The following is a 16,119-nucleotide window of genomic DNA, read 5'->3' on the forward strand; positions in this document are numbered from 1 at the left end:
CCCTTCTAGCCCCTACCATTCTCTGATTACCTTTCAACCTGTCACTCTATGCCTTTGTAAAAAGTTCCCCTCCAGCTCTCCATTTTTGAAGTTTGAAGCCATCACCTCTCATTCCGTCACTCCATTCCTTTGTCAGAAGTCCTTCTCCAGCTCTCCTGTAGCCTCTTTCAAACTCTGGAAGCCTACTCTAAGGTCTCCCAGCAGCCTTCTCTTCCATGTGGGCTACACCCTAACAAATGGCACTTCAGACAAACTCCAAACTGTTTTTATTTACCTTGATACCTCAGTGTCTCCCAAAAGCAACTCAATTAGTAATGGAATAACAAAGGCAAGCAGTTCCAAGCTGTAGCCAAAGTGGTGTTTTAATGCTTCTGCTTTTCTTAAGGAACAAGTTACAAAAGTCCAGAGTTAAAAAATATTCAATTCCATCACTCTAACCAGAATGCAAAGCAGACCATGTGTCTGTTTCATTATGTACAGGTGCATAAAGTATCACTTGAGTTGTTTTGTGTATAAACTACTGCATTAGGAAATATAAAGAGTATAGAATTTGTCTCAGTAAATCAAAATTCATCCCTTAAGGAAAAAAAAAAAGGCTTACAAAAATAATTTTGTGATTCTTTTGCAGATTTGACACAAATCTGCTTTAAAATAAAATATTCACCTCTCCCACCCTGGCCAACATTTATCTGCACTTATCACAACAGCTTTAGCACTCCAAAACACATCAGAAACAGGAAATCTACTTTAAAAAATATCACTATTATAAACCTTCAATATATGAAATTATTAAAGCATAATTTGTTTTTACAGTGGTAGATTTCTTGATGGCATTCCTTGCCCTGGCACGGAGTAAGGCATCACATCCTAGCTGAAAGAATCACTTTAAAGTTTATCTGCAAGTGTCTGTCTTCTTGATTGGGAATAAATTTAGGGTTATGATGTTTCTACACAGCTTGATATGCTTCTGCTCAAATGGAGAGGTCAGTTGATGAGTTTACAAGGAGTCAGACTAAGAAAGCAGACATAGAGATGCAGCAGTGAGTGGATGTGTAAACCTCGGCTCATGGAGTGACCGACATCAGTTGTTCCACTTTGGGTATATTTCACAGAATAGAACTGAAATGTTGCTTTATCCAAAATACTTCAGTGGTGTTCCCAGAATGTAAGGAAAAATATAAAAATCTGTTCAAGTTTTGTCAGGATTTCCCAAGTTTTTGTTAGGACCTGGGGGCTCCTGCAACCAGGAGGAATGTAGGATACACCACAAAGGTGCATACTTGTCACCCTTCTGCCTCCTACCTTGAACTGCAGCTCCCACAGGTTCCTTTACTTTTTTTAATGTATTTCCATGTAAGGTTTGTTTTAAAAATGATTTTAATAATTTTAAGCCAACTCAAGGAAAAAAAAAAAGAGGGAGCTGCTCTTTTTGACAAGTATTAGTAGTATCCTTACCCTGCACAAACTGAGTGCGAGTACACACACAGACACACACTTGAATTCTACTCACACTAATAACTGCTTCTTAACTACTGCTTAATACATTAATACTGCTTAATTCTCCTAAGAAGTGATAGGATGGGAGGAAAAGGCCTCAAGCTAACCCAGGGGAGGTTTAGGATGGACATGAGGAACAACTTCTTCCCCAGATGGGTTGTCAAGGCCTGGAACAGGCTTCCCAGTCTCCATCCCTGAAGGGGTTTCAGAACTCTGGAGACATGGTGCTGAGGGACATGTTTTAGTGGTGACCTGGCAACACTGTGAATGGTTGGGCTCAATGATCTTAAAGTTCTCTGCCAACCAAACCAATTCAGTGATTTTATGACTCTGTGGGGTTTGATTGTATCCTACTACCAGCATCACACATTTACAGTGAGGATGGTGAGACATTGCAACAGGTTGCCCAAGGAGGTCATGGATTCTCCCTCCCTGGAGGTACACAAGGCCAGGTTGCATAACTTGGTCTAGTGGGAGGTGTCCTGCCCAAGGCAGAAGGGTTGGAACTGGATGATCTTTAAGGTTCCTTCCAACCCAAACCATTGTGTGAATTAATCTATGAATCAGCATCCCTTCCTGATATTCTGGTGGCTTTAACTTTGGAGCTCTTATTTAATTTAAACTGGCTCATAAAAAAAAAAGAGGCTAACACATTGACAGTTCCGATCTTCCAGGAGCTTTGTGCCCAAACTAGAGCCCACACTGAAGTGCTGCACCCAAACTGAACAACTTGGTATCTTAGACTCACAGAATTGTTTAAGCTGGAAAGAAACTTTAAGGTCTAAGTCCAACCATTAACACAGAACAGCCAAATCCTCTGCTAAACCATGTCCCTCTGACCCTAATGCGCCAGGCCTTGACAATCCTTTGGGGGAAGAAATTGTTCCTCGTGTCCAATCTGAACCACCCCTGGTGCAATCAGAGGTCATTTCCTCTCATCTGTCACTTGTTCCTTGTGAGAAGAGACCAACCCCCATCTAGCTCTAACCTCTTTCAGGGAGCTGTAGAGAGCCAGAAGGTCTCCCCTTGGCCTCCTTTATCCTGGGCTGAACAACCCCAGGTCCCTCAGCTGCACTTCACAAGATGTGATTCCTCGCTGGCTTTCATAGCTGCAAAGCTGGAGGGCCATCTAAAAATGAAGATACTCATGTCCTTTCATTTCTGCCTGCAAAAGTAGGGCTGAGTGAAAACTGCAGGCCCCAGACCCGTATCAATGCAAGGATGCTCTCCAAGAGTATCAGACAAAGTGCCCCAAGAGTGAGAAGGAAACCTCTTGTATCAACATGACCTTTGGCCCCAGTCCAAAGTGAAGACTGGGCCAAAGGCCAGACTATAAAATTCAATCAGCTTTAAAAACCAAATGTGTTCTGAGCTCTCTTAAAAGCAGAAGCACTGTTTCAAGTGTAGAACCAGCCACATCCAGAACTGTGCCCTAGAAGAGTGACACCAGAGCAAGCTGTGGTAGATACACTTGGATGCAGGCTGTGAGTGAGGTGCAGATAGCCAGTTGCACGGGGCTCAGAGATGAGTCTTCAGAGTCTAACCAGGAGAGCTGTTCTGCTGATCCATCACTTTTCCACTCCTAAAAGCCCAAGATATGATTGAAGTGTCCCTGCAATGACAAAATTTCATGTCACTAGAACTTATCTCACAGAAAACTGTTAAGTCTTCTCCCTTAGTGTAAAATTTCAAACTTCATTTTAAAAGAAACTGACAGTTCCAATAACTGTGTGAGGAGTGTGGCTCACAAGTTGAGGGAGCTTCTCCTCTCCCTCCTCCCTGTCCTAGTGAGGATGAAGCTGCAGTCCTGTATCCAGTTCTGAGATCCTCCAGTTCAAGAGACCAGCAACTACTGGATAAAGTCCAGCAGAGGCTACAGAGATGCTGAGAGGCCTGAAACATCTCTGTGAGGTGGAAAGACTGGGAGACCTGGGGCTGTTGAGCCTGGAGAAGAGCAGCCTGAGACACAATCTTCTCAATGCTCAGCAAGAGTTAAAGGATGAGGGGCAGAAGGATGGGGCCAGACTCTTGTCAGTGGTGCCCAGAGACAGGACAAGGGACAATGGGCACAAACTGGAATCCAGAAGGTTACATCCAAACACGAGAAGAAACTTTCTTGGTGATAGGCTGCTGGAGCCCTGGAACAGGCTACCCAGAGAGGTTGTGGAGTCTCCTTCTCTGCAGGCATTCCAACTCTACCTGGCCACTGTGATCCTGGGCGAGCTGTTGTGGGTGCCCCTGCTTTAGCCAGGGGGTTGGACTAGATCATCACCTAGATGAGGTCCCTTTTAACCCCACCATGCTAAGAAGAAACCAGAACCCAGGAGGTTCCACCTTGTTCTCAGCTACAGAGTGCATCCCTGTAATCAGAGTCACTTAAAATGTGACCCGAGTGCAGGACCCAGCACTTGGCCTTGTTGAACCTCATCCTACTGGCCTTGGCCTCTCAATCCAGTCTGGTCAGATCCCTCTGTAGAGCCCCTAGCAAATCAGTACTTCCTTAACTCTGCTTTTTAGAGTGAATCTGAAAAACATCTTTGCAGTCTCTATATTTCCCAGCTGCTGCTGTTGGAAATATTATTAGTTTGTGCTCTGCTGGTGTACCTCAGAAATGCTGCATCAATTCACTTCTTTTATTTACATGCTCTGTTCCTGAAAAGAAAAAACCCTAATTGCATTTTTTATTAATTTCATGGTTTATGGATCTAATAGTTAAGAGCAGGTTTAGCTTATGTGTGAGAAGGAAGGTTAATATACTCACAGATTCTCCAGCCATACATCTTGGGCAAGGCTGGGCAGTACCTCTGCTCCCCTGGTTTTCAAAGCTCTGGTGAACAAAAACATTCACAACACGATCAAACAGAAGAGAAAATAGTGCCAGTATTTGTGATTTTAAGAAGTACTTTAAATTGGTTCTGAAAAGATGTTGTTAACAATGTAAACATACCACTGAGTTTTGCTTAGGCTTTGCAGCCCAGGGACCACAGCAAGCAGAGATTTTCTGGTTTGAGTCCACCTCCACAGCACAGTCGATGAGGAGAGCACCAGCCTGGTTTGGAAGGGGTTCTAAGGGCTTGCATAGTCGTTTCTGCAAGAATTAAAGGCAGCACTGACATGTCATTTACAGTGAGGGTGGTAGGACACTGCAACAGGTTGCCCAGAGAGGATGTGGATGCCCTCTCCCAGGAGATGTTCAAGATCAGATTGGATGAGGCCTTGAGCTACCTGATCTAGTGGGAGGTGTCCCTCCCTCCCCATGGCACAGGAGTTGGAACAGGATGACTATTAAGGCCCTTTTTAACCCAAATCATTCTATAAATCTATCTCATCTCAAGGTACAGGCTGCTGAACACAAATTTTCAGGGTTTGATTGCTTATAAGCAATAATGATCTCACATTCACTTGGAAGAAGTGACTTGGTCACTGCTACATCTTGTGCCCTGTCTTGAGCTTCAGCTGGGTGGGTTGCAGAAAGGCTCTACCTGGGCATATCAAGGACACTGTCACAGCTTGTGTCACAGCTTGTGCCACAGCTTGTGCCACAGCTTGGGCTGCAGCTGCAAGGAGAAGCAGCCAGGACAGGGGAACCTCAACTACCCAACAAGAGACTGCAACCCATGGATGGCATCTGCAGGAGAAAGCTGAGGGATCACCAGGATCAAGATTATTCTCCACTGGCTGCTGCCCCAGGAGGACTCTGTCCCTTCTGTTTTCCATCCCTATGTTCCTGAACCCAATTGAGAATCCAGCTCCTGAATCTGGTTCGCATCTGCTGCTGAGTCCAGTCTGGGAATTGCCCAGTGCCTGTCCCCAGCATCAGTGTTTCTGTCATTGCTATCAGGGCTTGGGTCCCATATTGGTTTATGTCTCTATTTCATGAGATTGATCTTCTTTCCATCCCAGATGGTGGAGTTTCTTTCCTATCCCATCAGTCTCTCTCCCTTCTTTCCTTTGGGAAGGCAGAGGTGTTCATGGAAAACGCCTGGTGTCCAGTCCAGCTCTGACCTGTGACAGTAAGTTAGTAAAATGTGGACTATTAGACAATAGGCCAGAACAGCAAAATACTGCATTTAATACAGCATTTAATACAGCATTTCATGCTGGATGTGCAGGGAAATCTGCAGATGGAATCAAACACATCTGTATCTCACTTTCTCCTCACTGGGGAGAAAACGCCACTGGCAGCACTGGGAGTGAAGAACATCCTTCACTCTCCATTAGTGACAGTTCAGGATGGAGTTTATCAAAGGAGTAGAGATCAGGGGATGTTGTGTGAAATGACTAATTACAGCCAGGAAACAGAAGGAAAACCCTGAAGCCAACTCAGACAGCTATGAAGACACATTTTGTAATGGCTTCTGTCTCTTCCTCTGAATGCTGTCACGTTTTTACAGCTCTGCATTGCCACAGAACCAACTCACTTCATGCTCTTCAAGCCCAAACCTGCACCAGAGCAGTCTGCCCAGAGAGGTCTTCTCTGAAGAGCTCAGATATCCACCTGGACATTGTGACCCTACACAAGCTGCTATGGGCACCCCTGCTTTACAGATCCACAGACTGCATTGGGTTGGAAGGAACCCTCAAATGTCTTTTTATACAACCACCCTACACTCAGCAGGGACATCTCTGACTAGCTCAGGCTGCTCAGGGTCACCTCAAGTCTGATCTTGAATGTCTCCATTGATGGGGCCTCAACCACATCCCTGGGCAACATGTTCCAGTATTTCACCACCCTCATTGTTAAGAACATATTCCTAATGTCCAAACTAAATCTACCCTGCTCCAGTTTCAAACCATTGCCCCTTGTCCTATCACCAGAAGCCCTTCTAAACAGTTCCTCTCCAGCCTTCCTCTAGGTTCCCTTCAGATACTAAAATGCAGCTTTAAGGTCTCCCTGGAGCTGCCTGCTCTCGAGGCTGAACAGCCCCAACTCTCTCAGCATGTCCTTGTATGAGAGGTGCTCCAGCCCTGTGACCATCGTTGTGGACCCACTCCAGCAGGTCCATGTGTCTCCTGTGTTGGGAGCTGGAAACAGCACTCCAGGTGAGGTGTCACCAGAGCAGAGGGACAGAATCACCTCTCTTGACCTGCTGCCTACACTTCTGTGCTAGTTTGAAGCAAGCTGGAATGTTTTGGTAAAAGAACTAGATAACGGGCAGTGAAATGAAAAACAATTGTGTCTACTTCTCTCACAGTCACGCTGAGAACTCTGGGAAGAAGAAGAAAACATTCTCCATTTTGTCTCTCACTCTTGCTTTTGCCTTAGACCTGGTCACATCTCATTAACCCTGCTCCTACTAACCTTGCTCCCTAACCTCTTGGCTGCACCTCTTTTCTTCCTGAGGACTGGGGTAAGGTTGAGAGGGACGGGGGGAGGTGTTGGGGTGGTTTAAAAGCCCCTCCTGGGGACTCAGGTTTCTGGGAGGGGAGTTGTGCTTTTTATATTGTTTATCCTTTGTATATTTCTGTATATAATTGTATATAACTGTATATATATTGTAAATAGCTGCTTGTAAATTCTGCTAGCTGTAAATAAATTGCTTCATCTATATTCCCAGGGTCCGTCTGAGTTAGCTGGGGCAAATACAAAAGTGTGGGGGGGCGGGGTAACCCCCAAACCATCACATTTTTAATTGGCTTTCCCAACGTGGGGCTAGATATTTCAGTGAGTGGAAATTAGCTCTGGGAATTAAGATGAAGCTAATCAAGCAGCTATTGTATTTGGTTGGTGCATTGCTCTGGTCTGGTTTTGTTTTCTTGGTATTTAGTTGGTTAAAAGGTCAAATTGTTGCTTATTTCATTGATCTGGCTTATAATAAGGCTAAAGCTAAGGTTTCAGATATGTTCTGGAGCTGGGGTGATTTGATTCTTGGTTATGCTGGTTTTAATATCTCTGAGAATATTACCAAGGACATTACAGGAGCTCTGGTCAATAATGTGACAATCAATGGAAATTCTGCTTTAAATATGGCTCTAATGAGAGTTATTCAGCCTAAGACAGGAATTCCAACTGTTTGCATAGGTACATGCTCGTGTAAAACTGTTTTTCTTCTCACAATTTTTAATATTTGCCTCATGATTTTAATATTCATATTAATTTTGGCATTATTGGTGAAAAATTCAAAACCAGTTTCTGTAAGGACTAGGAAAAATTCTGTGTCTCAGAAGCAGTCTCTTTCACAGCAAAACAAGGGAACACAGTTATCGGCTTCCCCCTTGCCAGCCTCTCCACCCTCCTCTGTAGGTTCTGGGAACACAGCCAGCGTTCCCGCCACTAACGTAAACAATGATAAGGATAACCAAAACAAGCCACAGAGTTTAGCAGGAACCTCAGGAGCACAGGCAAATACCCAAAATCAGAATGTCCCTAGCAACAATCAAAACACCTCAGGGTTGGCAGGCATCCCAGGAGGACAGGCAAACAATTCCACTAGTGCTGGTAACGCTAGCCCAGTCAGTCCAAATCCTAATGACACCAGCTCAGCTAATTCAAACCCCCAGCCAGCAGACCAGAACCAAAATCCTCCTGTTAAAAGCAAGGCAGACTTGAACTCACAAGCTCCAGGTCAGACCCCTAAGGATTCAAACCCTCCAAGTCAGACTCCTAAAGATTCAAAGCCTCCAGCAGACACATCCAAGTCTGTTGCTGCTCAGGCCCTTCTGGCACCTGCTAAGGCAAAAGCTAAGACAAAGAGTGGTTCACAGGAGGATGTAAGAGAGGGGACCTCTGGTGATCAGCAGCAAGAGGAGGAAGAGGAGGCAGTTAGTCTGCGAGACCTTGTAGATGTGCTGAGACAACAATACTCAAGTGAGAGGAGCACTGTGAGGTTAGCTGCCAGGAGAGAGGATGGTTCCAATGAGTTTAGGAATGCTATGAGGAAGATTGTGTTAGGCCCGGCACCACCAGAACAACAGGAAGAGGAGGAGGAAGATGACATCCAGGGTTCCAAGGATCCACTCAGAGAGGTCAGGGAAGTTAGGAAGGAATACACAAGGGAATCAGGTGAGCCAATCCTAAGCTGGCTAGTGAGATGCCGTGGCATTGGTGCTAATGCTCTGCAGGTAGGAGACAAGTCTGCCAAGCAGCTGGGACCACTCACTAAGGAGAGTGGAGTGGACAAACACCTGGCAAGTCCTCTTGGTAGGGTTAGCTTGTGGACACGCCTTTTGTTGGCTGTGGCTATGAGATATCCTTCCCAAGATGATTTGCCATGGGCTGCCAAGAAGTGGAACACCGTTGAGCAGGGAATTAAGCTTCTGAAGGAGTTTGCTGTGAAGGAAGTGCTTTATGGAGATCATGGTACTCATGAGCCTGATGATATTCCTTTGGGAACAGGTCTCATGAAGAAGCTGATTAAGCTTGCTCCTTCATCCTATGCTAACATCTTGGCCAGCAAATTCCTAGCAAGGAGTGATAATGGAAGATCTTTCACTGTTGGTGAATTCACTGACCAGCTCAGGCAGATTGAGGACAGCTTGTCACATTCTGGTATAATCTGTGCCATAAAGACTATGACTACAGAGATGAAAGATAGTATTGAGAATGGCATTAGAAATGGCATGAAAGAACTGAAGGAGGATCTCAAAAATCTGGTAAAGGATACCATTCCTGCATCATCTGAATGGGTGCATGTTTCTGCAGTCAGGAACAGACGCCCACCTCCTGCAAGGCAATTCCAGCCCAGGAGGAGACAAATTCCACCCAGACAGCAGCAATCACGTGCGTCACTGTGGATACTTCTGCGTGACACATACGGGGAGAACATGAACAAATGGGATGGTAAACCTACTTCAGCTCTTTCAAAGAGAGTCAGGGAACTGCAGAGTGGCAGAAACAGAGGCAATAATGCCAGGAAAGTAGCTGTCACTTCTTCAGCTCCTGAGAGCAACTGCAATTGTTCCAACAGTTGCAGTTCCTCTCGCAACAACACCAATCACTGTGTACACCCCACATGCCATGTTCAGCATTAGGGGTGCCCTGCCTCCAGCCAGGAGGAGGAAAGGGATAGTGGAGAGAACCGAATCTATTGGAATGTATTCATTAGGTGGCCTGGCAGTTCAAGAGTTCGGAAATACAGGGCTTTAGTTGACACAGGTGCTCAGTGTACTTTATTGCCATCAAATTGTAAAGGGACAGAGTCCATTTCTATTTTTGGAATCACTGGTGGATCTCAAGAGTTAACTAAGATACAAGCTGAGATCAGTTTAACTGGTAAAGAGTGGAAGACACATACTATTGTAACTAGTCCTGATGCGCCTTGCATTTTGGGAATTGACTTTTTGAGACAAGGTTGTTTCAAAGATCCTAAGGGTCACAAATGGGCTTTTGGAATAGCATCTGTAGAGATTGAGGATGATAAATTGAAATTGTCCATTAGACCTGAACTTTCTGATGAATCTGCAGTTGTGGGACATCATGACATAGAGGACTTGGAAGTGCCAATTGCAACCCAAACTGTTCATCATAGGCAGTACAGAACTAACCGTGACTCTTTGTTGCCCATTCATCAGCTGATTCGTCAATTGGAGAGTCAGGCTGTCATCGAGAAAGCTCATTCACCTTTCAACAGTCCCATCTGGCCTGTGCGCAAACCTACGGGCGACTGGAGACTGACAGTTGACTTTCGTGCCCTCAACGAGGTGACGCCACCCATGAGTGCAGCTGTGCCGGACATGCTGGAGCTCCAGTACGAGCTGGAATTGAAGGAGGCTAAATGGTATGCAACCATAGACATTGCTAATGCTTTCTTCTCTATTCCCATAGCAAGGGAAGGGTGTTGTGGTGCAGTGGTAGAATTCTCGCCTGCCCTGTGGGAAACCCAGGTTCGATTCCCCAGAGGGGGGGATGTGTTGGTGGCACAGGTTCGAGTCCTGGCCAATGCACCTAAGAAGGAGAGAAGTCTCCGTTTGGAAAAAGCGCCAAGAATTGATGTCCCGGGTTGGGGGAGGTGCCCCCTGGGGAGAAGTCGACTCAGCACAACACAAAACCCATCCTTTTATACATACTGGGTAATGCAGGAGAATGGTGAAATCCAGTGTATTCCACAGAGAAATCTAACTTTAGCTGAGAGAGTTTAAATTCAAGCTGTTAGGAGTTTTCTGTTCTAGGTAACATCGGCGCCCAACACTGAGAGAATCTACGATAGAATCTACAGTACGTGAGCACGAACCCAATATCACCTGGGAGTCCCTGTTCTGAGCTTTTGAATCACCTATATCTGATTGAAGTGTGATCTGAATTTGTATATATTATTTTAGTGTAAATATTGGTTTAGATTAGATTAGATAATTCTCAGCAATACTCTGAGCGAAGTAGACAAGGGGTGGATTGTGCTAGTTTGAAGCAAGCTGGAATGTTTTGGTAAAAGAACTAGATAACGGGCAGTGAAATGAAAAACAATTGTGTCTACTTCTCTCACAGTCACGCTGAGAACTCTGGGAAGAAGAAGAAAACATTCTCCATTTTGTCTCTCACTCTTGCTTTTGCCTTAGACCTGGTCACATCTCATTAACCCTGCTCCTACTAACCTTGCTCCCTAACCTCTTGGCTGCACCTCTTTTCTTCCTGAGGACTGGGGTAAGGTTGAGAGGGACGGGGGGAGGTGTTGGGGTGGTTTAAAAGCCCCTCCTGGGGACTCAGGTTTCTGGGAGGGGAGTTGTGCTTTTTATATTGTTTATCCTTTGTATATTTCTGTATATAATTGTATATAACTGTATATATATTGTAAATAGCTGCTTGTAAATTCTGCTAGCTGTAAATAAATTGCTTCATCTATATTCCCAGGGTCCGTCTGAGTTAGCTGGGGCAAATACAAAAGTGTGGGGGGGCGGGGTAACCCCCAAACCATCACAACTTCTGATGCAGCAGAAGTGTTGGACTAGATGATCTCCAGAGATCACTTCCAACCCCCACCATGCTGGAACTGGAAAGGTTAAGATGCAAGTCTGTAGAAGACACCAACTAGAAACTTGGAGAAGAATCTCCTTGGCCTGTGACTGCTATGCCCCATAATGGGAGGAGCAGCTAAATCCCAGGGGCTCCTTGAAATTGTTAACAGCAAATTAAGCCAATAATGGGAAATTCCAAACCTGCCACAGACATTTCAGGGTCTGACTGAATTCTGAAGAGATAACATAAGCTTTTGAAGTGTGTTTTTCTTTTTCCTGTCCAGACTTTATTTAAGGAACAACAACAGACAATCTCTTCCACCAGAGCATAATTTCACAGGCAGAAGATGTGTTGCCACAGAACTAACAAAACTATTGAAGCAGAGAAAGGAAATTTTAAATACATGTTATGCAAAAACAAAAATGGATCAACAGGAGCCTCAGTGGAAAAAAAAAAGGGGGGGGAAAGGAGGAGTTGAAATGAAAAGACTATCAAGGAAGAGAGGATATTTGGATGGGAAGCAAATAAAAAAGTGAAATATGTATTGTGCTAAGAAAGTGAATAATGTAGTAACAAAAAGTCTGAGAAGATCCTCTATAGGTAGGGCTCCTTCCACTGGGAAAACATTTGCTGCTTTGTTGCTGAAGAACTCGTCCTTTATTAAAAGGTAGAGCTGAGCAGTAACTAGCAAGATGTGGAAGATGAAGGGGAAAAGGGAAAGAAAATGACATCAGAAGAAATTTTGCTTATTAAAAATAAATTCAAGGTATTGTGTTTTTGTGGGGGTTAAGATACTTAGCGTCAGTGAGAGGAATTCAGCAGATAGCTGACAAGCTTCTCATAGCCATGCCAAGACAATTTGTGGAAGTTTCTAGCAGAGGTTGGCTCCAGGGAAGCCTTCACCCTCTGAAATTCTTCCTCAGGAAAGAAACAATCACTACATCACTAGACTAGAAATTAAGACAGAATATTAGAAAGAAATTCTTTACAGTGAGTGTGGGGAGACACTGGAACAGGTTGCCCAGGGAGGCTGTGGGTGCCCCTTGGTAAAACAGGGGTGCTCACAGCAGCTTGCCCAGGATCACAATGGCCAGGTGGGTTGGGAATCTCTCCAGAGGAGACTCCACAACCTCTCTGGGCAGCCTACTCCAGGGCTCCAGCACCCTCACACGAAACAAATTTCTTCTCACCTTCAGACAGAACCTCCTGGGTTCCAGATTGTGCCCATTGCCCTTTGTCCTGTTACTAGGCACCACTGAAAAGCCTTTGTTCCCAGCTTCTTGCTCTGCATCGGCCCTTTAACTCTTGCTGAACACTAAGAACCCTCTCAAGCTGCTCTTCTTCAGGCTCAACAGCCCCAGGTCTCTCAACCTTTCCTCCTCACAGAGATGCTCCAGGTGCCCTCAGCATCTTTGTAGCTTCCAAAGTACTCTCTCCAGTAGTTCCCTGTCTCTCTTGAACTGGGGAGCCCAGAATTGGACACAATTCTCCAGATGTGGCCTCACTAGGGCAAAATAGAGGGGAGGAAAACTTAAATATATTAAATGTCACTTAAATGCACCAAACCATGGTATCTCAGTTGTTATCTAGACCATAACAACTGCTTATAGCAAAAAAAACCCAAACCCAAACCCCAAAGAAACAATCTGTGATGTTTTATGTAGGCTGCTCCATGTAAAAAATGTTCTGAGCTGTAGTAAGTAAAGTTCACTCAAAACTACCTCGCAGAGCTTGACTCATGTATTCTGCTATCTATAGAGACAGCAACACCAATTCTGCATTACCCTGTCCTGGAGGTTTCAGAAGAATATTATCTGGAATGCAGATAACTAGCTCATTAATCATAGAATCACAGAATGAGTTTGGTTGGAGAAGACCTTTGAGATCTTTAAATAGAACCATTCTCTAATGCTGCCTAGTCTGATGCTAAAGTATGGCCACCAGCATCGCATCTCTGCATCTCTCAAACACCTGTACTCTGCCCCTGTACTCTGCACTGGTTAGACCACACCTTGAGTACTGTGTTCAGTTCTGGGCCCCCCAGTTTAGGAGGGACATTGAGATGCTTGAGCGTGTCCAGAGAAGGGCGACGAGGCTGGGGAGAGGCCTTGAGCACAGCCCTACGAGGAGAGGCTGAGGGAGCTGGGATTGGTTAGCCTGGAGAAGAGGAGGCTCAGGGGTGACCTTATTGCTGTCTACAACTACCTGAGGGGTGGTTGTGGCCAGGGGGAGGTTGCTCTCTTCTCTCAGGTGGCCAGCACCAGAACAAGAGGACACAGCCTCAGGCTGTGCCAGGGGAAATTTAGGCTCGAGGTGAGGAGAAAGTTCTTCCCTGAGAGAGTCATTGGACACTGGAATGGGCTGCCAGGGGAGGTGGTGGAGTCGCCGTCCCTGGAGCTGTTCAAGGCAGGATTGGACGTGGCACTTGGTGCCATGGTCTGGCCTTGAGCTCTGTGGTAAAGGGTTGGACTTGATGATCTGTGAGGTCTCTTCCAATCCTGATAATACTGTGATACCTCCAGAGGTGGAGATTCAACCACCTCCCTGGGCAGCCTGTTTCAGTCTTTGAAAACCCTTTCAGTGAATAATTTTCTTCTGATACCCAACCTAAACCTCCCTAGGGTGACTAGAGGCTATTCCCTCTTGTCTGAACGCTTGTTACTAGGGAGAAGAGAGCAGCCAAATAACGCCGCCTTTAGCGCACAAACTGCAACTCAAGAAGCACAATAAAGCTGCTTCCCCCTGTCCAGCATCCGAAACAGGAGAAAGAAATTCCTTCTTTGCTATACAACTTCATCAGGAACAGGCAGAAAGTTGACAGAACAGATGTTTGCCTTCTCTGCAAATGGTGTGTCCCTGCTAAAGGATGTTCGCTTCTAACTGCACAAGTTTTGCTCCAATCACACATGGACCAGGATGGCTGAGTACCAGCAGGGGACAGTGTGAACACCAGGAGTCGTTTTTTGGAACTAGTCTTCGTTTTGCAAAGTTAACGCTTTGACACTTAGGAAGAACCACGGTAACACGGTGGTGAGGAAGAAACACTCCTGATGGGATGAATGTTGTTGCAGAAGCCCAGCTGAATGGAAAGCCACTCCAGGTGCCCCCACGTGTGAACGCCGAGCACATCGTTCCCCCGTGAACGGCTGCGTGCACTCCTCTAACACGGAGGGAGGAGAGACCAAGCGGCACCGCTGCTCCCCTCCGTACTGGCACCGGGACCGCTCTTGCTGTCCATCCGCTCTCGGCTCGGTACTGTCGCCTCGCCGCCACCAGGGGGAACCGGCGCCGTGCCACCGGTAGCCACGGAGCCAGCAGGCGCCTCACAGCCCCGCTCTCTCCCGCCGCCCGGGGGACAGCGAACGCTTCACGGCCCCGCTTCCTCCCACAGCACCGGGGGCAGTGGCAGCCTCATGGCTCCGGGACCAACAGCTGCCTCATCGCTCCCTCACAGGTCCAGGGCCGCTGGCTCCCTCATCACCGCCACATCGCCCCGGGGCCAACGGCTAACAGCCTCCTCGTGGATCCGCGGCAGACCCTCCGCGGCAGACCCGCGGTCAGCAGGCAGAGCAAGCCCCTCGCAGTCCCGGGGCCAGGGGCTGCCTCGGCGCCTCACGCCCCATCCCCGCAGAGCCAGCGGCCTCCTGGCCAGGCGGAAATCCGGCTGCAGGACCTGCCGAGGCCGCGTTAAATTGCGCACCAGGAGCCCCACGGGCCGAGCCCAGCGAGCTGCTTTCCCCTCCCACCATCTCCCGCCGCAAGCGCGCACCGGCGACACTTACGCGCTCCGGCTCCTCCGGCTCGTACGCACGCAGCGCACTCCGCCGCCCCCGCGCAGGCAGCGCGGACATGGCGGACGGGCACCGTTCTCCCTCCCCGCCTTCCTCCCTCCCTCTACCCGCGGCACCGGGCTGGCCTCCGCTGCCTGCCAGCCAGCCCCGAGGCCGCGCCGCGCCCTGCGGGGCGGAGCTGGGACCGTGGCTGGGCCGGCCCGGGCCGGAGAGGCCGCTCCCCCCGGTCGCAGTATTCGTAACTGGAAGCATTACAGCAGAGAAAGAGCCTATGTTCGGGGCATCGGCGGTTTCTCCGCGTTTATTGCGCGGCGCTGGAGGTAGAGAAGTCCCGCAGACGGAGGGCAGTACCGCTGGTTTGCGCCTCAGCCTCCACCTCGAACGGGACCTTCGCTCGCAGGTAGGGAAGGAACCATCTGACATAGTTGGGGTGATAGAATCAGAATAATGGAGGTTGAAAAAGACCCCTAAGAGCATTGAGTCGCCAACCCAACACCACCACGGCCACTACACCATGTCCCCAAGTGCCATGTCCACGTGGTTCTTGAACCCCTCCCGGGACGGTGTTTCCACCACCTCCCCGGGCAGCCTGTTCACTTGCGGCAAAGAAATTGTTCGTCATGTCCAAGCTCAACCTCCCCCGCGCAGTTTCAGACCAGTTCCTCTCATTCTATCACCTAATACTAGGGAGAAAAGACCAACCACAGAATAGGCTGCTCAGGGAGGCACCATCCCTAGAGGTCTTCAAGAAACGCACAGACGTCGCACTTGGAGGCATGGTCTAATGCCCATAGTGGTCTTAGGTTGATGGTTGGACTTGATGATCGTAGAGGGCTTTTCCAACTGAAACTATGACATGATTCTGCAACCTGCCACCAGGCTCCAGCCTCCTTTCAGGGAGTTGTAGAGAGCAGAAGCTCTTCCCTCAGACTCCTCCAGGCC

The 16,119-nt window shown here is 47.4% G+C and overlaps 1 protein-coding gene across 1 annotated transcript; it reads right to left on the reverse strand.

Annotated features, from left to right (window-relative positions):
* Positions 1–344: 344 nt before the first annotated feature.
* On the reverse strand, positions 345–15,297 carry C6H10orf143 (chromosome 6 C10orf143 homolog). Its single transcript, XM_064145326.1, has 4 exons — positions 15,169–15,297; positions 4,445–4,585; positions 4,259–4,324; positions 345–3,109 (listed from the first exon to the last, which is right to left on the reverse strand). The coding sequence occupies exons 1-4, from the start codon at positions 15,235–15,237 to the stop codon at positions 3,080–3,082; spliced, it is 306 nt and encodes a 101-aa protein (XP_064001396.1). The 5' UTR covers positions 15,238–15,297; the 3' UTR covers positions 345–3,079.
* Positions 15,298–16,119: the final 822 nt, after the last annotated feature.

This window comes from Pogoniulus pusillus, chromosome 6 (assembly GCF_015220805.1).
Source record: "Pogoniulus pusillus isolate bPogPus1 chromosome 6, bPogPus1.pri, whole genome shotgun sequence".
In the NCBI taxonomy this organism is placed as follows: Eukaryota; Metazoa; Chordata; class Aves; order Piciformes; family Lybiidae; genus Pogoniulus; species Pogoniulus pusillus.